The sequence below is a fragment of the Mesocricetus auratus genome, unplaced genomic scaffold (genome assembly GCF_017639785.1).
Source record: "Mesocricetus auratus isolate SY011 unplaced genomic scaffold, BCM_Maur_2.0 Super-Scaffold_100676, whole genome shotgun sequence".
NCBI lineage: Eukaryota > Metazoa > Chordata > Mammalia > Rodentia > Cricetidae > Mesocricetus > Mesocricetus auratus.
This window is the reverse complement of record NW_024429266.1, coordinates 12,325,968-12,349,958: the sequence shown is the minus strand read 5'-3', so window position 1 is coordinate 12,349,958 and position 23,991 is coordinate 12,325,968. Positions and strand designations below refer to the sequence as shown.

The window sequence follows — 23,991 nt, the reverse complement described above, 5'->3', positions numbered from 1 at the left end:
AGAAGTTGGTGAACTAAAAAGATGGAGAAATACTACTGTAAACTACAATGATAAGTAGCTAAGAGGTTCCAAAGGATTGCAATTTAAGGGTTTGGGCTGGGGGTATGGCCCAGTGGTGCCTCATTAGGCTACTTTGTACAAGGGCCTGGTTTTTATCCCCAAGACTGCAGTAAATAGGTAAATGGATGGATGGATGGATGGATGGATGGATGGATGGATGGATGGATGGGATGATAGATAGAGTGGCAAAGAGAGAGAGAGAGAAAGAGATTCAAGTTATAATGTACTTAAGATGTTTATATCCTTTTAGAAAGCAATATCTATTGCAACAGAACAATTAGGCTTTCAACATTGGCCACCTCAGAAAGAAAAGATCATACAGTTGTACCATCAACTTCAGGTAAGTATATAACGGCATGTCAGCAAGTTCTTTCCTGAGTTTCAGTCAGTAAGGTCAAAGGTGAAAACACAGTAAGAACAATAGAGAGGGATCATTGTACTCTTTGAAGTACAATGGCATACTAAGTGTTTTCCTACAGAATGAATTGATTTTTTTCTTTTACTCATTAATATACATTTGTCAGAGCCCTAGAAGTGTAGTCTAAAGTAACTTGTCTCCTGTTGCCGTGCCATCTGTAAACATCCTGTTCTTCCTGGCTTTGGATATATGTTGTTTATTTTCAGACACTAGAATGTGTGTGCCCTGATTCTTTGTGAGAGACTATGTCTCTTTAAATACTTTTTAGCTGTTTGGGTTTTATATTAATTGTCAAATTTTTTCTGTACTCATTTTCCAGTTGGTTATTTATCTTTTTCTTAGGAAATAACATGCTTCTCACTATGTATTTTATATCATAATTCTTTTGTGGTTGTGTACATTATAAGTAAAGTCTCTAAGTCTCAACTTTTTACAAGTGTTACTATGTTCAAGCTGCATTGAAGACAATTTTAGTGCAGTGGGCTCTATTCCATCATGGGTTCAGCATTTTGTGTCTTATTTTTTAAAAACTCTTTTCAGCTATCTTTGTAAAGGCATTTTCTATGAATTTTTCCCAAAATTTTTAAATATTTTCATTTTCTATTTTTAAGTTGTCTGGAGTTATTTTTAAGGTGTCAGCTAGAAATTTTTTTCCTAAAAAGATAGTTTTCCAGTGTCTTTTCCTCACTGGCTTGCTACTTATATGGCAAATCCAGTGTGCTCATCTAGTAAAATTGATGTATCAGTTTATAGGAGCTTCTTTCTCTATCTGTGTCTATACCACACAGTTTTAAATATCACTGTGGTTTGTGAAGTTAACCTGTCCCACGTTCATATTGGCAGAGGAACTAGATTCCTAGGTCAGAGACAAAGAACAGTTTGTTACAACAGTACCAGTAGCCATACTAGCATATTTACACCACTCGCTATGATGCAATTGTCAAAGGAACACAAGGATTGGTAACCACTGTACATGGGTAATGTGTATGAGAACCTTGGGTTTAGTGCACCCAGCCCACTGTACATGGTTGTGTGATGAGAACCTTGGGTTCTTAAAAGAATACTGGCATCAGAACTACCCAACTTTTGTTTCTGATGGAGACTTTTTAAATATACAGTCTGTATACCAAATTTGTGTTTAATGGGGTGTGGCTCAGTGCTAGTGTGCATATTCAGCATGCATAAGACCCTACAGTCAATCCACAACACTCTCACCCCCAAAGTCTGTCTTACATCCTTAAAAACATAAGCTGCCAATGCCTCTTCTCCAACAGCATGTAGGAATATTAATGACCCATGAAGAATGCCCCCCCAAGAGTGCCTACCTCTCATTTATACAGTGTCTTAGCTTCTGGTGAATGTTCCCAAGAGAACAATACTATATTGATCACTAATTAATCTTGCTGATAGGACCTATAATCCAAATACATTTTTGTTTTACTTCATTGTCTTAGCTAGGATTTCTACTTCAGTGAAGGGACAGTATGACCATAGCAACTCTTATAAAGGGAAACATTTAATTGGGTGGCTTACAGTTTCAGAGGTTCAGTCTATTATGATCATGGTAGGACACGGAAGCATACAGGCAGACATGGTGCTGGAGAAGGAGCTGAGAGTACAAAAGGAGCTGTATCTTGAACCTGCAGGAAACAGGAAGTGGTCTGAGACACTGGGGGTGGCTTGATCATATATGAGACCTCAAAGCTCACCCCCAAAGTGACACACTTCCTCCAAAAAGGTCACACCTACTCAACGAAGTGATACCTCCTACTAGTGCCATTCCCTATGAACTTATGGGAGCCAGTTACATTCAAACTGCCACATTCTACTTCCTGGCCCCCATAAGCTTGTAACAATATGCAAACTGAAGTCCCAATACTCTATTACAGTCTCAATAATGATTTGATGTCCAAAGTTAAAAGTCTCTTCTGACATTCATTAAATCTCTTAAATGTAATTCCCTATAAAATCAAAATAAAAAATCAGATCACATGCTTCCAGCATATAATAGCACAGTATATACATTACCATTCCAAAACATAGGGAAGGGGACATAGTGAGGAAATACTGGACCAAAGCAAGACTGAAAACCATCTGGGTAAACTCTATAAACTCTGCATTTCCATGTCTAATGTCAAAACACTCTTCAGATCTCCAACTGTTTTCAACTTTGTTGACTGCAACACATTTCTCTCACTTGGGCTGGTTCCAGTCCGTGTTAAGAGCTTTCCTAGGCAGGTGTCCCATGACTCTGGCATCTTCAACATCTTGGGGTCTTCAATAATTAAAGGTATTCTTTGGTTAGGATATTTCTTCTCCCTTCAGCCTTAGCCGATACAATAAGGCAGAGGGCCACACTGCCATGGATTGAACAGTCATATGAAGGAAGATAGGACGGGTACAAGCAAGACAGGTACTTGTAGAGAAACGTGAATAGTTCCTCATCACACTAATCTGTGAATTTCACTTTAGGCTTGTGTTGGTATGATACTTGTGGGCGCAACAGGTGGAGGAAAAACGACAGTCAGAAAAATTTTAGAGAAAGCCTTAATAATACTTCCTGTTGCATCTACCATATCACTTCAAGAAGGGCAAACTGACTCAAAGGTGAATATCCTTCTAAGTAAAGCATTTTCCATCTGCACAGCTTATACCTTCCCTATTCTTTCTACATTTGTGTTTTAACTACTTGATTTATTGCTAGAAGTTTTGTAGTAAGAAATCATTGTAGTACGTGAGAATTCTGAAATTTAGACAATCAAACTGGTGATAAGGACTGTAAAATAGAAGAGTTGACTTGTATATTTTATATTTAGCTCTTTACTGGATTAATTCAAGCCCCAATTCATTCTTTGAGTATTAATCCAGCCGTCTTCAAATAAAATTAATTATACCTCTTTTCCAAAATTTATGTGGTTTTTCTTTTGTTATTAAATTGATTACCCCTCCAAGACTGTCAACTATAGTTTTATTCTTTATTTTACCTAAAATGTATTTAATGTTTCAATATGATGTTACATTTATCTTTATTCTTTATCATATGGGGTTTTGGTGATTGGAACTAGTTAAGACACTGAAGAGACAGTTCAGCAGCTAAAGGCACTGAATATTCTTCCCAAAGGCCAGGTCTTAACTCCCAACACCCACATGACAGCTCACAACCATCTGTAACTCCTGTTCCAGACAATCTGACACTTCTGGCTTCTACAGGCACAGCCAAGCACACAGTACACAGACATACACACAGACAAAGCACCTATGCAATAAAATTAAATTTAAAAACTAAAATGACCGTTAGTCTCTATTTTGTTTTTTTACTGGTTGACATACACAATGTATTTTGATAAGATATTAGATGTCTGTGAATTCCCATGGCTCCTCTATATGTACAGCTTGTGGTTTTTTTGTTTTATTTTGTTTTTTACTGTCTTATTTCCCAAAGATCCTCACCACTTGCATGCGTGTACCCATAATCTCTTGTCTTGCATTGTGTGAGGCTGTATTTCCCAGTATCATGTCTGCCCCTTTCCCTGCTTAAATCTGTATGAGCTGAAACAGCAGCTCTTCAGGTGGACCCAAGCACCCATGGGTAAGACCCAAGCAGACTAATGGTACACCTTGCTCCCTGGCCTCACTCCACTCCACCCAGCTCCCAACACACCACATCCCAATCAAAGGATGCCTTCTGCAATGGAGTGCAGTAAGACATCGTTTTTTGAAGAAGTTACTTGTGCTATTTAGATTGTTTTAATGGTTTTTATAGTGTGTCTTATTTAAACAAGACAAATCCATTTTTACTCTTTCTTATTAACAACTATCTATATGGAGATGTTTTGTTTGATGTAAATGCTTTCTCCTAAAAACCTGTTGGCAACAACAGTGCAGAAAATTAAGTAATTGTACTATAACTAATTCCTTTTAAAACAATCTGGATTTCTCATCCCCTGCCCCCAGATTGTAGGAAAAAAAGGAAAAGTAGATGTTTGTGTTTTGAATCCAAAATGTATCACTCTTAGTGAATTATATGGACATCTGGACATTAATACCATGGAATGGAATGATGGGCTATTATCAGCAGCAATTCGAAACTATGTGCATACTAGCACTGCAGACTACTCCAAGAGAAACAGTACTCTCGGACTAATTTCAAGAATCACAGATTTTTCTAATGTAAGTTTATTTTGTTGTATTTTGGTTTAGTTTGGTATGTTTGTTTTGGGGGATTGTGTTTTAGGGGTATCTTTTGTGTTTTGTTTTTTGACTTTTCAAGATAGGGTTACTATTTAGTTTTTAAATGGTCATTAAACCATAGAATGAAGTTGAAGTTAATTGTTGAAAGGAATTCAAAGAGAAGCCTAAATAGAGAACAACCTTGTGATTAAGTATCACTAATGTACCTTACAAATTAAAGAAATGAGGATAATTTTATTAAAAAAACAACTAATAAACTATTTGATGCAAAATTTGCTAAACAGTAAATTTAAGTAGCAAAAGATGAAAAGTTGTGTTCTCATAACTAATAAGTGTGAGATAACTGGTAATTTTCAGTAGGTAAGCTATATCAATAAAAGGTGATATTTAAACCAAAGAGATTAGCAAAGATAGAAAATAATAGTCTGCATTTGCTAGCTCATAAAGTAATTTACAAAAAGAATTTAGGACAATTTTGAGAATATAATCAGATCTCAGTACCATGAATTTCACCTCTGCAGATTCACCCAAAAATAGATCCAAATGATTTGGAAATGAAATGTTGTCTGTGTGAAGTGTGTGCAGACTTTTCCTTATTGTCTCCTAAACAATCTAACAACATCACACATAGCCTTTAACCTGTTGCATAATCCAGACATGAAGATGTGTGTATGTTGTGTGTAAATACTGTACCATTTTATGTTAGGTACCTAAGCACTCTTATGTTTTGTGTTTTCTGAACTTCCTAGAAACAGTCTCCCTATAGATAACAAGGAATGATTGAACATGTTGAGATTTCTACATAAATATACCTTTGATTTAAAAACGGATTACTAGTCATTTAAAGAGTTTTATTAAGCTGATGCTATCCTTTCATATTGAAAATATGATGCTTTCTATATTGAAAGTTATGAGTTATTTGTCTACCATATGAACGAACCACTTATATTGTCTCAAACTCATGAAGTACATTTACCAATTGTTCTTAATGGAATCATCTTTTTCAGTTTTATCATAAAGGTTTGCTAAATTTTTACCAAATGCCTTCTTTCGTATCTACTGAGGCACAAATACATTTTTGCAATTTGTTTTTTGAGAGCATGTATGAGTTTGTGTGTATGTATGTATGACATGACGATGAGTTTGATTTGTATGCATTAAGGCATGTTGTATTCTTGGGATATATCCCACTTGATCACAGCTAAATCCTTTATGTATAATATTGCATTTGAGTTGCTGGTATTTTGCCCAAGAATTTTGCATTTGTTTGATGAAGGTCATTAGCCCATTGTTGATAAAGGTCATTAGCCATTGTGTCCTTTTCAGTTTGGTATCATGGAATAAGTCAGAAGAATTCCTTTTTAGCATATGTGAGGAAGAATTAGTATTCATCCTTCTGATCAGTTGTGGAGCTTTCTAGTCCTGAACTTTGTTTGAAGAGGAAAGTTTTTGTTACTGATTCAGTCTCGTTGTTATTTACTGGCCTTCCGGAGTTTTTTATTTCTCCTTAACTCAGTCTTGGTGAGATGTATGTGTCTAGGATTTTGTCCATTTATGTTATGTTTTCAGGTGTGTTGACATTTCATTTTAAATTTAATTAATCCTTACTGTTTCTGTGGTATCTGTTGTAATGCCTCTTTTCATCTCTAATTTCATGTAAATCTTCTCCTTCTCTTAATACAGCTCAAGGTTTGATGATTTTGCTTATGTCTTCAGATGGCCAGTTGTCTTATGTGGGGCAGAACTGTAATTGAGTTCAGGGTTCTGTGCATGGTCAACACAACTTCTCCCACTGAGAGCCATATCTGCACTACTCCCCCTTTTCTGGCTCAGGATCTCTCTAATTATCCTGGCCAGGCAGGCCTCAAGCTTGTAATCATTCTTTCCTAGCATCCTAAGTAGCTGGGATGACAAGCCTATATCACCAAGCTCAATCAGTCTGTTGTTCTTCGAAGTTAAATTGCACTAGGCATGGTGTTTCACACTGTTAATCCCAATGCTTGGGAAGACAAAGATGAATCGTTGTCTATGAATTCAAGGCAACATGATCTACCATATACTTTGTAAGGGTTTTGTTGATACAGATGTTGCATTGTGGTCATAAACATTGTGATCATATTTTGCAATTTGTTGGGACTTGACCTATGATGTGATCTACTCAGGAGGATGTTCTTCATGTCAACAGGAAGCAGGAGTTCCTGTAGCTGTTGGGTAGACTACTTTGTACGACATGTAATAAGGTCCAGTTGGTGAAGTTCATCTGTGGTGTTTCTTTGCTGATTTTTGTAGCTAAATGTTCTGATATTGGTGAAAGTAGAATGCTAAAGTCCCTTGATATTAATGTACTAGAATCATTCAGCTGTTAAATCTACTAATATTAGTTCTGTATACCTGATGCTCTGACACTGGGTTTTCATATGTTTACATTGTTTACAGTCACTTGCTAAACTTATCTCCTCTTTGCTTTGTATTTACCAGGAAGCTTTCAAAAAACATTTCTAAATTATAAAAGCCCATATTAAAATGATAACTACTTAACATTGATGATAAAGATAGAAAAATGCTGGTACAATGTTACATCCTAATTATTCATTATATAATTTAGATTTTCCAAGTCGGTTCCTCCACTACAGCAGATATCGATAACAATACTTTTATGAAAGCAGTAGAAAAGGATGTTAAGACTCCAGAAACTCATGGTAAGTGTTATTATTAAATTCAGCATGTTAACATAGAAAATAAATCTTGAGTCAGCATGAACTGCATTTATGTCTTGACATTTTTGACTAGTAATATTTTTATTCTTGTACAATTTACTTCTTCCTCATGTGTTTGCTTAAAATTCCTAATCTCACAACAACAGCTTTACAGTGTGTGCATCTTATTACAATATATAACCATTAGAGGTTAAGTAGCCTTTCAGTTTATAAATAATTAGGACTGAAATGGTATTGATGGTAGGAATGGTGGTATGAGAAGCAGCAAAAGCAGCCTCCTGTCTCCGAATGGCAATGCAATACCATCTGTGCATTGCTGGCTAAATCACACAATCCCAGCAGATTCATTGCTAATGCACAGAGTGAGTGTAATACAGCCCCTGCTCTGTAGACGCTGCCTCTCTGCTGGAAGAGCCTGGACCTCCTTTTCCTACCCCAGACTGAGTCTCACAACAGCTCATCCACCAGCAGTATATTTGTGGTCCACACTCTAAGGACTTTTCCTGCTGCGTCTGCTTTCCTGGGGATTGGAACGGCATTTTGAGGAAAGTGCAATGACTGATATGGTTGGCTTTTCTTTTGAGGTTTTAAGATAATGGCTAGGCCAGATATTTCAAGCAGAAAGAGCCCGTCTTGTCAGCAGTGACTATCTTGATCTTATATCTGCTCTTTGGTTCATCAAGTACACCTGAATGTCTTCTGGGTGTTTAGCTGCTTTCTATCTGCATAATGACCTCCCTTATCCTGGCTGAGAGGTATTCTAAAATCATTGAGCATGGTAGTAAATATAGCATGCAGTACCATTTTCTGAATGTTTGCATCTTTTCCCCCAAAGTTTGCATATTAAAATCTTATCCCTCGAGCTAATGATTTTGGAAGGTAGGGTCTTGGGGAAGGCAAATGGTCTTGAAGGATGCACCCGTGTGTGGGGGATTGGCGTCTTATACAAGATGCGCTCTGCCCCTACTGATGGAGTTAGTGTCCTTGTAAAAGAGACTCAAGGGAAAGTCTTCCTGTCATGTGACCATACAGCAAGAGGGAGGTTCCCTCTTTGAACCAAGAAGCTGTCTCTTCCCAGATGATCCTCCAAAACCTAGATCTCAGCCCTCAGCCCTGTGACGAACACATGTGAACTGTTTATACACTGCCCAGCCAGGGACGTCGTGTTATAGCAGCCCAGAGAGACTATGATGGAATGGAAAGGGAGGGGTGTTACAGCAGCCCAGGGAGATGATGATGATGTGGGGAGGGGGTGTTACAGCAGCCCAGGGAGATGATGATGATGTGGGGAGGGGGTGTTACAGCAGCCCAGGGAGATGATGATGATGTGGGGAGGGTGTTACAGCAGCCCAGGGAGACCACGATGGCGTGGGAAGGGGTGATACAGCACACCAAGGAGACAAATGATAGTGTGGGAAAGGGAGTAAATGGGTTCTGAGCGTGACAGAGCTTAAGCTATCTACTTGACTCTTGGATTTTCCTTTGATATTGCCTAGCAACAGCATATCTAAAAACTATTCTTGAGTAGAAGATGCAAATTCACAAATGACATTATTTTGAAAAACTATGGAAGCATTTGTCTTTCTTCTATTCAGATTTTAAGGGTTAATTATGCATTTCAAAAATCTAAGGACATCCAGAAAATGCTTAAAGCAATTTCACACATATAGTGTATTTATTGACTTTAATGAGTACTGCAGAGTATATGTAAATAATGCCTATTGTGTAAGGCACGTATCCCATTCATGAAAGTGGAGCATGTCCAACACAAGCACCAGGGTAACCTAAGCACTCCCTCTAGTGTTTCCTGGGACAATGTTTTCATCTTAAAAAATATTTTCTAGAGGCCAGGAGTGGGGTTGGGCCGGGGGTAGCTCAGTAAATAAGGTACTTAGCACACATTCATGGAACTGGAGTGCTGATCCCCAGAATCCAAGCAGAAGCAGGTATGTGTGCTAATCCCAACATTCAGGAGGCAGAGATCGGAGACCCTTAGAACAAAGTGGTTAGCTAGACCAGACAGAATTACCAGTACGAGAGCATGGCTCCGTGAACAAAAGGGATGAATGGCAGAGGAAGACATCTGAAGCACCTGGGGCCCTCTACACACGTGTGCCCATACATGTATACACACCCTCACACATGTATGCCCATGTGTATGCAAATGTGCATGCACACAGGCATACATGTACGTCACATCACACATATATACACACAAAAAGGAAGTTATTTTCTAATAAAAGTAGAAAGATGTCAAGATTGTAGTGAAAGAATCCTGAGATTAGTCTTAGCTACATTGAAAACGTTTCTCTTTGCAGATTTTGATTGGCAGTGGATTGTGTTAGATGGCCCAATTGATACCTTGTGGATAGAAAATCTAAACACTCTGCTCGATGAAAACAGAATGCTGTGCCTGGCTAACTGCGAGAGGATTGCCCTGACTGACAGGATCAGGATGATTTTTGAAGTGGACTCTCTCTTGAACAGTACTCCTTCTATCGTCACCCGCTGTGCTGTGGTGTACATGGTAAGTCTTTTTAGTTAATGTTTTTAAATTAGAAACAAGCTTGCTTCACATGTCAGTCCCAGCTCCCTCTCCCTCCACTCCTACTCCCATCCCAATTCCCCTATCCAGGGAGAGTGAGGTCCTTCATGGGGGATCTCCAAAGTCTGTCATATTGCCCCAGGGCAGGGCCTAGGCCCTCCCCCATGTGTCCAGGCTGAGAGAGCATCCCTCCATGTGGAATGGGCTCCCAAAGGCCATTTGGATGCCAGGGATAATCTGTTGCCTGAGGCCCCCCAAAAATGCCAAGACCTCCTCACTGACACCCACGTTCAGGGGGTCTGGATCAGTCCCATGCTGGCCTCTCAGCTATCGGTCTGGGGTCCATGAGCTGCCCCTTGTTCAGGTCAGCTGTTTCTGTGGGTTTCACCAGCCCAGCCTTGACCCCTTTGCTCATCGCTCTTCTCTCTCTGCAACTGGTTTCCAGTTCAGTTCAGTGTTTAGCTGCGGGTATCTGCTTCTGATTCCATCAGCTACTGGATAGAGGGTCTAGGATGGCATACAAGGTAGGGCACTTAAGGTAGCCTCTCCACTATTGCTTAGTTTGCCAGTTGGTGTCATCCTTGTAGATCTCTGGATATCGTCTTCCTCTCCCCTCCTCTACTCCCTCTCTCTTTCTCCCAGCTCCCTCTCTGTATATAATAGGACTATTGATTTTTTTTAGTCAATCTTGTATCCTTCCACTTTGCTGACAGTGTTTATCAGCTATAGGAGTTCCCATGTAGAGTTTTTCGGGTCACTTATGTAAACTATTATATCATCCACAAATAGTGAAAGCTTGACTTCTTCCTTTCCAATTTGTATCCCTTTGATCTCCTTTTCTTGTCTTATTGCTCTGGCTAGAACTTCAAGTACAATATTGAAGAGATATTGAGAGAGTAGACAGCCTTGTCTTGTTCCTGATTTTAGAGGAATCGCGTTGAGTTTCTCTCTGTTTAGTTTGATGTTAGCTGTTGGTTTACTGTATATTGCTTTTATTATGTTCAGTTATGTTCCTGTTATCCCTGTTCTCTCCAGGACCTTTACCATGAAGGGGTGTTGGATTTTGTCAAAGGCTTTTTCAGCATCATGTGAGATGATCATGTGGTTTTTCTTTTGCAGTTTGCTTATATGGTAAATTACATTGATAGATTTTCTAATGTTGAACCATCCCTGCATACCTGGGATGAAGCCTACTTGATCACGGTGGATGATTTTTCTGATGTGTTCTTGGATCCAATTTGCTAGTATTTTATTGAGTATTTTTGCATCAATGTTCATGAGGGATATTGGTCTGTAGTTCTCTTTCTTAGTTGTGTCTTTGTGTGGCTTGGGTACCAAGGTAATTGTAGCCTCGTAAAAAGAGTTAGGCAATGAACCTCCTGCTTCTATTGTGTGGAACACTTTGAGGAGTATTGGATTTAGCTCTTCTTTGAATTTCTGGTAGAATTCTGCACTGAGGCCATTTGGGCCTGGGCTTTTTGGTTGGGAGACTTTTGATGACTGCTTCTATTTCATTAGGGGTTATAGGTCTGTTTAGATTGCTTATCTGCTCTTGATTTAATTTTGGTAAGTGATAGCTATCCAGAAAATTGTCCATTTCCTTTAAGTTTTCGAAATTTTGTGGAGTACAGGTTTCCTAAGTATGACCTGAGGGTTCTCTGGATTTCCTCAGTGTCCATTGTCATGTCCCCCTCTTCATCCCTGATTTTGTTAATTTGCATGTTATCTCTCTGCCTTTTGGTTAATTTGGATAAAGGTTTGTCTATTTTGTTAATTTTCTCAAAGAACCAACTCTTCCTTACATTGATTCTTTGTATTGTTTTCTTTGTTTCTACTTTATTGATTTCAGCCCTCAATTTGATTATTTCCTGGCTTCTACTCCTCCTGGGTGAATGTGTTTCCTTTTGTTTCTAGAGCTTTCAGTTGTACTATTAATTCTCTAGTGTGACTATTCTCCAGTTTCTTCATATGAACACTTAGTGCTATGAATTTTCCTCTTAGTACTACTTTCAAAGTGTCCCATAAGTTCGGGTATAGTGTGTCTTCATTTCATTGAATTCTAGAAAGTCTTTAATTTCTTTATTTCTTCCTTGAAGAATGGTACAATTTCACATTGCTCAATTTTCATGAGTTTGTAGGGTTTCTGCAATTTGTGTTGTTGTTGAATTCTAACTTTAAAGCATGGTGGTCTGATAAGATACAGAGGGGTTTTCAATTTTTTGTACACGGTCAAGGTTTGCTATGTTGCCAAGTATGTGGCCGATTTTAGAGAAGGTCCCATGTGGTGCTGAGAAGAAGTTATATTCTTTTGTGTTTGGATGGAATGTTCTATAGATGTCTGTTAAACCCAACTGGGTCAACACTTCTGTTAGTTCCTTTGTTTTTTTGTTAAGTTTCTGTGTGGTGGTCCTGTATAGTGGTGAGAGTGGGGTGTTGAAGTCTCCCATTATAACTGTGTGAGGTCTTATGTGTGATTTGAATTTTAATAATGTTTCTTTTATGAACGTGGGTGCCTTTGTATTTGGAGCACAGATGTTCAGAATTGAGACTTTGTCCTGATGGATTTTTCCTGTGAAGAATATGAAATGACCTTCCTCATCTCTTTTGATAGATTTTAGTTTGAGTCTAATTTGTTCAATACTAGGATAACTACACCAGCTTGATTCTTGGGACCATTTGATTGGAAAAATTTTTTCCCAAGTTTTTACTCTAAGGTAATGTCTATCTTTGAAGTTGAGATGTGTTTCTTGTATGCAGCAGAAGGATGGATTCTGTCTTCATATCGATTCTATTAGCCTGTGCCTTTTTATAGGCAAATTAAGACTATTAATACTGGGGGAAATTAAGGACCATTGAATATTAATTCTTGTTTGCTTTTGATTTGTTGGTGGTGATGTTATTGTTTGTGGATTTACCCCCGCTGTTTCTTTTGGCTTTTGTTAAGGCTGAATTATCTATTGCCTATGATTTTGTGAGCATAGTTACCTTCCTTAGGTTGAAGCTTTCTTTCCACTACTTTCTGTAGGGCTGGATTAGTGGGTATGTATTGTTTAAATCTGGTTTTGCTATGAAATATATTGTTTTCTCCATCCATAGTGACTGAAAGCTTTTCTGGGTACAGTAGTCTGGTTTGGCATCCATGGTCTCTTACTGTTGGTAGGATAACTATCCACGACCTTCTGGCTTTCAGAGTTTCCATGGAGAAGTTAGATGTGATTCTGATAGGTTTGCCTTTATATTTTGTTTGGCCTTTTTCCTTTGCTGCTCTTAATTTTCTTTCTTTATTCTGTATGTTTGGGGTTTTATTATTATGTGGCAAGGGGACTTTTTTGTGGTCCACTCTATTTGGTGTTCTGTAGGCTTCTTGTGCCTTCATTGGCATGTCTTTCTTTAGATCAGGAAAGTTTTCTTCTATGATTTTGTTAAATATGTTTTCTGCCCCTTTGAGGTGGTTTTCTTCACCTTCTTCTATCTTAGGATTGGCCTTTTCACAGTGTCCCATATTTCCTGGATATTTTGTGTTAGGGATTTATTGGATTTTTAGATTTTCTTTGGTCAATGAATCTGTTTCTCCTAGTGAATCTTCAACGCTTGAGATTCTCTCTGAGATTCTCTCTTCTAACTCCTGTATTCTATTGGTTATACTTGAATCTGTAGTTCCTGATCACTTATCCAGCTTTTCTATTTCCAACATTCCCTCAAACTGCTTTTTATTGTTTCTATTTCAACTTTCAAACCTTGCACTGTTTGAACTGTTTCTTGCAATTTTTGGTTTGTCTTTTCCTCCATTTCTTGAAATTTTTTGTTTGTTTTTTCTTCCATTTCTTTAAAGGATTTTCTCATTTCCTCTTCATGAAGTTGTTTTTAAAATCATTCTCTTCTGCTTCATCTGTGTTGTGATATTCAGATCTTGCTAGTGTACAGTCCTTAGATTCTGGTGGTGTCATATTGGTTTTTCTGTCTTTGAATTTGTTCTTATGTTGTCGTCTTCCCATCCCTTCTTTCAATGGGTACAGGTGGGGTCTCTTCCTTTCCTGGAGGGTACAGGTCCAAGGTTCTCTTCCAGTGGGTGCAAGCAGGTCCAATACACTGACGGGTCTCATGGTGGGTGCAGACAGGTCTGAGGCACTCCCTCTCCTGGTGGGTGGGAGCTCTGCCCTGGGTGGGGGCAGGAGTATACCTGCTCTCTCAGCAGGCTCCTGGTCGCTCAATCCTACCAGGGCTAGTTGAGCTGGCTTCAGTCCGCAGGCCCAGAGATCCCAGAGAGCCATGGTAAGTTTTTAGAACCTGACCCTGACAAAGGCATGTTGTTGAGGGTAACAGCCCATCCTGCCAGTTGTCTTACTGCTAGTCCCAGCTGAGTGACCCCAGTAGCTCAGAAACTTTTTTCCCCCAAAGTCTCATAATCCAGAAGTAACACTGTCATTAACACTACCCTGGGAAGTTATAACATCATTAGTTCAGACAGGGTAGGCCATTGATATGAATTCTTCTACCAGCAAAGGAAAGATTGCCCTGAAGCCATTTTTATTGCATGACTCTCAGAACTTGGGAAGACATTACCAAGACAGTGATATGGAAGTAGTAAACATAACCCCCAAAAACTCCATACATGAAACTCATTAGCAGTTGTGAGTGGACATCTAATCTACATAATTTGGGGTGTGGACTAGGATGAGGGCTGGGGCTGCCTAGGCTGACTGGTTCCTTCAGCTTGCACACCCCAGAAGACTTCCCATCTCTGATTCTAATTGCTTATTTTCTTTTCAAACCATGGTTAAAACACCAAGATCTTTCCAGAGAATTGTGATGATGTGGAGGATAATGAAGTAAAAGTTTAAAAAAATAAAGAATAGTATATATTTGTGTTTTCATGAGATTTTCTTTTGTCCCTAGGATCCTGTTGATCTGGGATGGGAGCCATACATTAAGTCGTGGCTTTTGAAAACTTCAAAAACTATAAGTCAACGAGGAATGGAGTGTCTTGGATTACTGATTAAAAAAAGCATCACAGAAGGGCTAGAGTTCCTGAAGAGGAACAGAAAGTTCTTGCCATATCCCATACAAGATGTGACAGTCATCATGACTCTTTGCAGGATTCTAGATGCTTTGTTTGAATTCATGCATATAAAGAGAGGAGCTGCAAAAAGTGAGTTTTCCCCAAGTCACTCTCTTCAGTGGCAGCTTGTCACTTCCTAGTAGGTTTTATGAAAGAAAAGCGAAGGCAAGAAGATTGTAGATTGACTGAGTTAACAGCCAACATGTACATAGTACAAGCTAAAAACTCTTTAACAGAGGCATGCATCCACAGGGGTAAACCAATAATGTACATGTTGAGGTTCATTTAAAAAAAAAAGAGTATCAAGAGCCTTAGAATATCTTGCTTACTCAAGAATGTTTTGAGGATGCTTCAAGTTAGGAAGTATCTAAATCTATCCTGTGATCACATTGAGACAAAAAAAAGTAAGTGCTGAGGCAAGAAGAGAGGCCCTTGTTCTTGTTTCTTTTTTTCGGCTGGCCTTTCAGGCTGGCTACTTTGTGTCGACTTTTGGTTCACTATGCCTTTGTCTATACAGTTTGATCAGAGGCTATTGTGGTCATTGCTTTCTGTCTGATAGACTACAGCTTTCGTAGCTCTGCTGAAATTTGACACTTGTAAGAATATAACACACGGTGCTCCTCTGTTTGTGCAGGGTTACATTCAGATAAATCCACCATGACTTAATGTTTTAAGTTGAAGGCACGCTTAACACCCCTTAGCTATTAATAGTTTCATTGTGCTTCCCCCGAAAGGCTCCTCTGATAGGAGTTTAGTTACAAGCTAGCTGAAGAAACTTGGTCACTAGGTACCAGAACTTGGAGAATCTCATCCTGGCTCCTTCCCCTCCCTCTCTCCTTGCTGTTCACAATGAGGTGAACAAACACCTTCCCCAGACATCCCACCTCCATGATGACCTGCTTCACCAAAGCCCAGGATCAGCCAGCTAACTACTGTGGACGGAAATGGCTGAAACTGTAAGCCAAAAGTGAATCTGTCCTCACTGATATCGTTCATGCCAGGCATTTTGTCATGGAGATGGGAAAACTGACTAATAGGAAAATGGTGCCAGGAGTGGGGGTTTAATACCCTGCCCATGTGGTCCTTAAGCCTGTAGAACGGGTTTCCAGAGGGTGAAAATATTTGGAGATATTGGGCTGCAGAAGCCTTAAAATGTAAGTAGAACTTAGTGACTCAGAAGGGAGCTAAGACCAGAATGCTAGCACAGATGTGGACCGGGGAGGCCAGGCCGTGCAGTTTCAAGTTCAAATGAGACCTCAGTTGAGAACTGGACTAGAGGCGCTCCACCCATGCTACACTCAGAGAATCTGTCTATATTTTGTCCATGTTCTGAGACTGGGTGAGGCTGAATTTGATTGTTTATACTGATTAATTTGGCAAGGGAAGTTCTGAGACAGCATAGCATTCCAGCTCTGACATTGTCATTGCTAGCTGCTCATAGCCAGATTATAGTGAGATTCTGGAATAAAAAGTGGAGCAGAAAACTTGGGGAAGGGTGGGTGCGAGTATCTCAAAAGGCTGGTTTATAATCAGGGCTCTAGCCAGGCAGTGGTGGTACACGCCTTTAATCCCAGCACTCGGGAGGCAGAGGCAGGCGGATCTCTGTGAGTTTGAGACCAGGCTGGATGGACAGCCTCCAAAACCCTGTCTCATAAATCCAAAAAAAAAAAAAAAAATCAGGGCTCTAACAGGTCTGGCTTCTGAAGAAATCAGTTCAAAAGAAGAAACCAACCACTTTGCATTTGGATGATAGGAAATGTGCTTTAGTGACATCACAGGAATTAGCTGGATCCTTGCAAATTTTAGGGTCAAAGGTATAAAAGAATAAGCTTATTTTAAGGACTGTCCTTGAGAAGAGAATAACGCCAGGATACCATACCTCTGCAGGCCTGCCTAGGAAGTCATTCTCCTTGGATTTATTTTCACTGTGCTTAACAACCCAGGTTCCCAGAGACTGCTGCAGGGTACCAGGGGAGAGTCCAGTAGCTGTCACGGGGGAATCTCATCACCCTGTCCCCCAGCATTTATATGTTCATTTACAGGAAGATAAACATCAGATGGGATGCTCGCAATAACTTAGCCTTCACATCAATACCGGTTTTAACAGCATTTAGTAGCACTTTCAGTAATGCTCAGCTCCTGCCCAGCACCGGGGAGAGAGGTTGGTCTCCCTAATCTGTTTCTATGGAACCTTTAGTAGCCGTGTTTATAGATTCCAGGCAGAGGGAATACAACCTTCCCCTAGTGATGTCTTCTGGGTCATTTTCTTTGCTTACTTTGAGGGTAGAGTTGAGCTTGGCTATTAGCATCACCTCACCTCGCTCACCAGATGTTTTGATCCTGTCCTGGGGGCGCTTAGTGTCTCTTATCTGGAGACACTGCAGTCCCTTCTCTCAGGGCATCAAAGTTCAGAACTAGGGCTTAAAAATGAGAGTGGCCAAGCTCCAGGGAAATGAAACAAAATAATCCCAAACTCTAAAAGCGAAAGTATCTGGCAAATATTGATCCAAATTGTAAAGCCGTTCATTCTCTTGTCTCCTGCGGAAGATGCTTCTGATAAAAGGTTCATTGCTGGCTTCCTGTACGCCAGAGCTTACAGGAAGACCCCGATAGCCATGAAGATCAAAAGGCACTAGGATAATGTGGTCTGTAGTGGCCTTAACCCCCAGAAACCAGGGGATTCAGCCAAAGAGAAGCAGAAATGATTCTCAGAAAACTGTGATGATATCTGTCACACACACACACACACACACACACACACACACACACACACACACACACACACACACAGTCAGCAATGTACCACAGGCTTGAAAGATGAGAGACCAGGAGTTGAAGGAGTCACTAGTCCCTTCCCACACTTGAGCTAGACACCAAGCCAACAACCTACAAATGGAAGAGGCATCTAGGACACTCTGTAACATCACAGGAAGTTTGTAAACACCGTTACCCCGAGTTTTCTCCACAGGGAACTACAACCATTTACTTCAATAGGTTATACTAAGAAAAGAGAAGTACTCAAATTTATTTTATCCTTTGTTTTGTGATGGAGTTTCGTGTATCCCAGACTAACTTTGAACTTCAAGCCAGGATGAACTCCTGCTTTTTACCTTCTGAATGTGCAGTTACAGGCTTGGGCCACCATATCCACTTTTATTGTTAAAAACACCGCTTTTAGAGAAGGAAGGTAGATAATAAAAAGAGACCACAACTGATGTGTATATACCAAAAGTTAGTTTCCCTCTAAATTCCTTTTACTTCTCATCTAGCTCCTCAATGGCTACTGCACTGAAGAAAACAACACCTACCTACTACAGCAACTCTTCAGTACTTGGTAGTTCCTCAGGAAAGGGCGGGGCATGTGGGCGGGGCATGTGGGCACCTCCTTTCCCTTGATAGACATTGATATCTATAACATACCAGAGTATAACACTAAAGGAGGGTACCAATTGAGTCAACCTTGTTAAAGCTATTTAACGATGCATGCTGAAAATACTGATAAATTTGCCTTAGCATTGTTGTTTTGGGATCTTTTATAGAGTTATACCCGGAGAAATACACAAAGGTTTGTGCGCAAGAAGGTTTATACACAGCAGAACTATTTATAGTCATAAAAACAACCTGAATTCCAACAATGGGAGATTGGCTTAATGAATTATACTGCAACAAACCATGTTTCCAAGGACACACAATGGCATTAAAACAGCCTTAAAATAAAAAGAGCAGGATAAGAATGAAAGTCTTTTCATTTTTATCTGACTTTACAATTTAAAATACATTGTGTACTTTATGTTATTCCATAAGTAATAACAAAGATATTTTGATGGTTATGGAGGAGACTGAAACTATGAGTTAATTTTTTTCTGCATACTTTTCTGTCTTGAAGTATTCTAAAACATATATTTTAATATTCACACAAATATTATAAAGCTAAGCTATAAAGAATGAGTCATGATTTATTCTGTTTTTCTACGTTGAACGGATGACTTGCACAAAATGAGTCAGGAGGAAGGAAGAGAGACGCGCCAGTGGGAAAGACTCCTCCGGTGGCAGTTTACAGCTAGACAATGTTACCAGTTGAGCCTCATTAATTGGCCTATGGAATTTTAGGTCTGTTGTTAATTGTACAAAAATCCTGTTGTTTCTAAGGTGATGATGGAATAGGCAATGACTCAACTAAAGAGGCAAAACCTTTGAGAGTCAAGTTCAAGGATGAAGGAAAAGGGTGAGTTGCATTCATCCAGGTTTGGAGAACCTCCTAGATATGAAACATGCAAGGGCACGCAGGGTCGTTGTCAGTAAACCATGTTTCGTGGTTTCCTAATTCTAAAGTCTACATGATTTTATCCCAACTTAGAGTCCTCTGTAGCAAATAAAAGATAACCACATTTTCATGGTGCTTTAACATAGTAAGGTTGTTATAAAAAATATTCGTCTTGCCTTTACACATTTTAGGACAGAATAAAATTGATGCGAGTTTATTTCACATATCAACCCTTTATAAGCCATGAAATGTCGAGCCATTTATAAGGTTTGAAAGCCTCGCCTCGCTTACATAACTGGAATGACAATGTGACACGCTAGCTGTCTAGATTAGTTAGGTTAATAGTTAGGTGCATGATACATTACAGCTATGGAATTACTCCTTCTATATTTCTTCTGAATGATGACCTGTGCTGAGCCCACAGTCTTGAATCTCTGCAGCCTCCCTGGCCAGCAGAGTGACAAGCTACAGCGGTCAAGAAAGGCAGTTTAGCACAACATGCCTAGGTAGCTGGTGGCGGTTCAAACTCTGGAAGTCTGACCCCCAGCAACTTATTTTAGGTACATTTAAGCACAGTGAGCAATTTGACGAAAACATTTGTGGTAGTAATTAATTCAATCCCACACGTATAATAAGCATTCACAAATCTCTTTGGGGAACAAGGTAAGCTAAATGAAAATTGGGTATGACTGTATCGAAACTTCTGGTAAAGTACACATGGTACCTTCCACACGGATAGGTTCTGTAGATTGAGAAAAAACAAGCCTATGAGAAGGGTCTCAGGGAGAGCCTGTGTGGTCTCTGGCACACAGATAGCACAAAAGTCACCAGGCTAGAATGCATGTCCACTCCTGGAATTCTGCCCTTGAAGGGACAACCCTGTGTGCTATTCCAGGTCCCCCTCATACTTACCTGTGAGCACAAGGACTTCTACCTCCCACATTAACCCACTGCCACTCCTCTTATCTTACACAACTCTCTGCTTTGTTCATTCTTTCATGCCCTGTGAAAAGGCATCATATCCACTTCATTCAGAGTGGCAGATAAATAGCAAACATTTAGTAAACATTTGCTAAATTATACACAGCAAGATGGTTCAGATAGAATTATGTCAACACTCTGTCTGCTGATAGTTGCTGATGAATTTCAGTCTGATATAGCTTAGTTTTTCATACTTTATATATAATTTTATGATACTGTTGAAACAACGCAAGATGTTAGAAATTAGGCCCAACCCTCCTGCTTAACCTGTCATCGTCAATCCTGCCACCACAAAACTCATGGTTCATTAGCATGAGGAGTCTGGATTCACCTCAACTAGAAAACAGTCTCTTCAGAATCAGACTGCCCATCAACAGCCATGTTGAACTAAGTCAACCCTTAACATTGACCAAGAGAAATGCAAAGTGAATACTATTTCCTATATCTTTCATGAATTGTCCTCTCCCCCAACAAGTAAACATCCAACTGTAAGTTGACCTAAAATTAAAAAGGGTTACATATAAGTACTAAATAAATGATGTACATGTGTACATGTACATGTAAAGCATGTATACATATCAAATAAACTATTAAACATGTATCAAAAGTATATCATGGTAAAGGTATATGTACATAGAATTATTTGTTAAATAAAGGTATATGGTAAATTTGTCAACATATTACCAAAAATAAATATGAAACAAAAGTTAATTAAGTAGGACTGTCTTGCACATATGCTACTTTAAAAATAAACACAGTAACTAATTTGTGTAGCTGTTATCTAAGGAAGCATTGTGTAGTAGATCTAAAACTTTACATCAATACTGTATTACAATTTTTAACAAAACTTTGACGTGATGCTGAGATAAATTTTCCAACCACTTATAAAGCTTTTGACATTCACCTTCCCACGCAGCTACTACCGGGATGAAAATGCGTGGTATTTGGAGAAGAACCCTGAAAAGTTAACAGTGATGATTCAGAAGGTCTTTGTGTTTGCTTTTACGTGGGCGTTTGGAGGGATTTTAAAGCGTGAAGACCAACATGAAGAAGACCTGCTATTTCGCTCAAGTTTTGAGCCTGATTCTCTTGCAGAAGTAACCTATAATTTCGACAACCTTGTTCATGAATTATTTGAAGAAGATCCAGAAAAAGGTCAGTTGACTACCAACTATAAACTAAATAATTCATTTTTGCTAAAAGTGTAAAATCTGAATTATACACAAAATAGGAAGATAATGGGGAAGTGTGTTTGGTGGGTAAAGGATGTTAAGGTCTTTGTTGGATAGAAATATCAAACTTTGGATTAATCTCGGCAATATATAAATCAGTATATTTGAAACAAACAGAATACTAAAAATAAATTAATATATATGTGATACAAATACAAAATAAGGCAGAGGAGCAGTAAAGTAAAATAGAAGCAAAAAATTAAAGCAGATTGAAGAACACTGTATTTAAAAATAATAGCAACCTACAGGGGCTTGGGGGATGTAATAGAATTTTTTTGTGCAAGCATTAATACCTGAGTCAGAATCCCCAGCACCTACTCAAAAATCCAGGAGTGGTTGCATGTACCTGCAGCCCCAGCATTGGGGTGTGGAGATGGAAGAATTCTGAGACCAACGATCTTAGCCAAATGGTAGGTTTATGTCTCGGGGGAGCCACAGTGTCTCATGGCAATAAAGTGAACAGTGACAGAAGACAGTTGATAGCCTACACTGGCTTCCACATGTGTGCCCAAGGTGCATGTGTGCACACACATGCATGTACCACATACACAAGGACTCACAAACCAATTGTGAGCTCATATGAATTTAACACCATGGCTCTATCAACAAAATTTTAAGGATTCTGAGAGAAAACTAACAACTCTAAGATCATAGTTGAGTGAGATGTTTTCATTTATGCCTTTAATCCTGGGGCTTAGAAAGTAGGGACAGGTGTCACCCTAGAGTATAGCAATTTTGACTCAAAAGGAAAAACAAATCATTGAAAATTATTTTTAATATATTCCTAAAGAAACTGAAAAAAGAAGACAAGCTATAAAAACTAACACAGTGTATATTAATATATTAACCATGGTTAGACATATACATCTATCCAGTTAACCCTGCTATCTTTGGTGACACTATAGTTAATCTATTTTGCTTTTTTAACTTATATTTTCAAAAGTTTTTTCAATAAATGTACTATTTTTAAATGGGAAAGAAGTATGATTTATAAATATTGTCAACATCCCATATTACATTTGCTTGACCTGAGTCAGTATGTTACTGGAATTAACTAGCATCCAAACACACAGTAACAACAAGAACTTTGGGATAAGATTTCATAGGACATTTGAACACAATTTACTCTTTTCCACATGCAAAAAATGATTAAAAATTAACAAACTTTTGCTTTTGTACAAACCAGTATTTAGAGGGAATGGGCTGCCCGTTTTATATAGCTGCATGAACTTCATTGGATCCTGGCTCACGAATCCTTACCTTTCAGCTAGAGTTCATGTCACTGGTGAGCCACTTTCTTACTGGATTCTTGGATGTGTTGTTTTCAGACTTTGGTGTCATCTTACCATGTGGCGAACGGTCTATATTTGGGTATTTTCTGGACTTACAGCATTGCGAGTTTATGCCTTGGTCAAATTTAGTTCCTAATGCTCAAACAATAATTCAAAGAGGTAAGTATAATTACTTTTGAAAGGTTTTTAGCTTCTCTAAAATTCTGGAGTTGTAATTATAAAAATAGATGTGTTTGCAACACTGAGGTTTGACATGTTCCAATATGTGTCTTTGTAGGAACAGCTTTTATTCATATTTATAAAATGTGCCTTGAAATCTCCTTATAACGTTATAGTAACTGTGTCGTAGGGGCAGGAGAGATGGCTCCGAGATGAAGAGTGCTGGCTGCTCTCCCAGAGGACCCAGGTTCATTTCCCAGCACCCACATGGCAGCTCACAGCCGTCTGTAACTCAAGATCCAGGGGATCTGCTGCCCTCTTCCTGGGCACCAGGCATACACGTGATGCACAGAGGGACATGCAGGCAAAACACCCATGGATATAGACAGACAGACAGATGATAGACAGACAGACAGAGAGACGGACAGACAATTGTAAAATGTGTAGTGTATTTAGACACATTATAAAGCTATAGTGTGCAGGGACTCTCCAGTGACAGTGTCTACTGGTTTAACTAGGTGTGGTCAATAGCCAATAATGGAAAGTAACTCTTTAAAAGTAAGGAAAACACACACATAATATCATGTACTTTTTATTGTCAATTTGGGTCTTTCCCCAGGCTGGTCAGAAGCAATGACTCCTGTCGCACTGGGTAGTCACCAGTAGCTGCAGCTCCCAGCCAGCCCCACAACCTCAGGGTGAATGGCCTATCCTCCCCAGTATACTGTGCTGCTGAACATAGGTCTGTTGGAAATAACTCCATCATAAGTTGAGGAGCACATTATTGGGGGTGCTAGGGAATAGCAGAGGCTGTGGGAATCAGGTTGACAAGGCAACTACCTCCAGAACACTGCAGCAGAGGTGGCCTGCTTGCCAGAAATCCTTGTGAAAACATGGCCTCTGTCAGCACTGCCCACAGCCCTGGCATCTTTAGCCTCCACATCCTTAGCCATGGCTGGCAGGAAAGGCATGGAAAAGAAAGTTCCCAATACCAAAGTCTTCAGCGCCGTCAAATGATCCAGCATCAGAAATAGACCTGGACTTATGAATCAAAATCATACCCATGAGGTTGT

The 23,991-nt window shown here is 39.3% G+C and overlaps 1 protein-coding gene across 1 annotated transcript in view; it reads left to right on the top strand.

Annotated features, from left to right (window-relative positions):
- The window catches only part of Dnah14 (dynein axonemal heavy chain 14), a 184,436-nt gene that overhangs the window by 74,645 nt on the left and 85,800 nt on the right, over positions 1–23,991 (top strand). Inside the window, 9 exon segments of the mRNA XM_040738878.1 lie at positions 311–400; positions 2,951–3,085; positions 4,433–4,648; positions 7,275–7,368; positions 9,705–9,913; positions 14,828–15,080; positions 19,140–19,215; positions 21,152–21,390; positions 22,796–22,918. Of these exon segments, the coding sequence (XP_040594812.1) occupies positions 311–400; positions 2,951–3,085; positions 4,433–4,648; positions 7,275–7,368; positions 9,705–9,913; positions 14,828–15,080; positions 19,140–19,215; positions 21,152–21,390; positions 22,796–22,918 (1,435 nt within the window).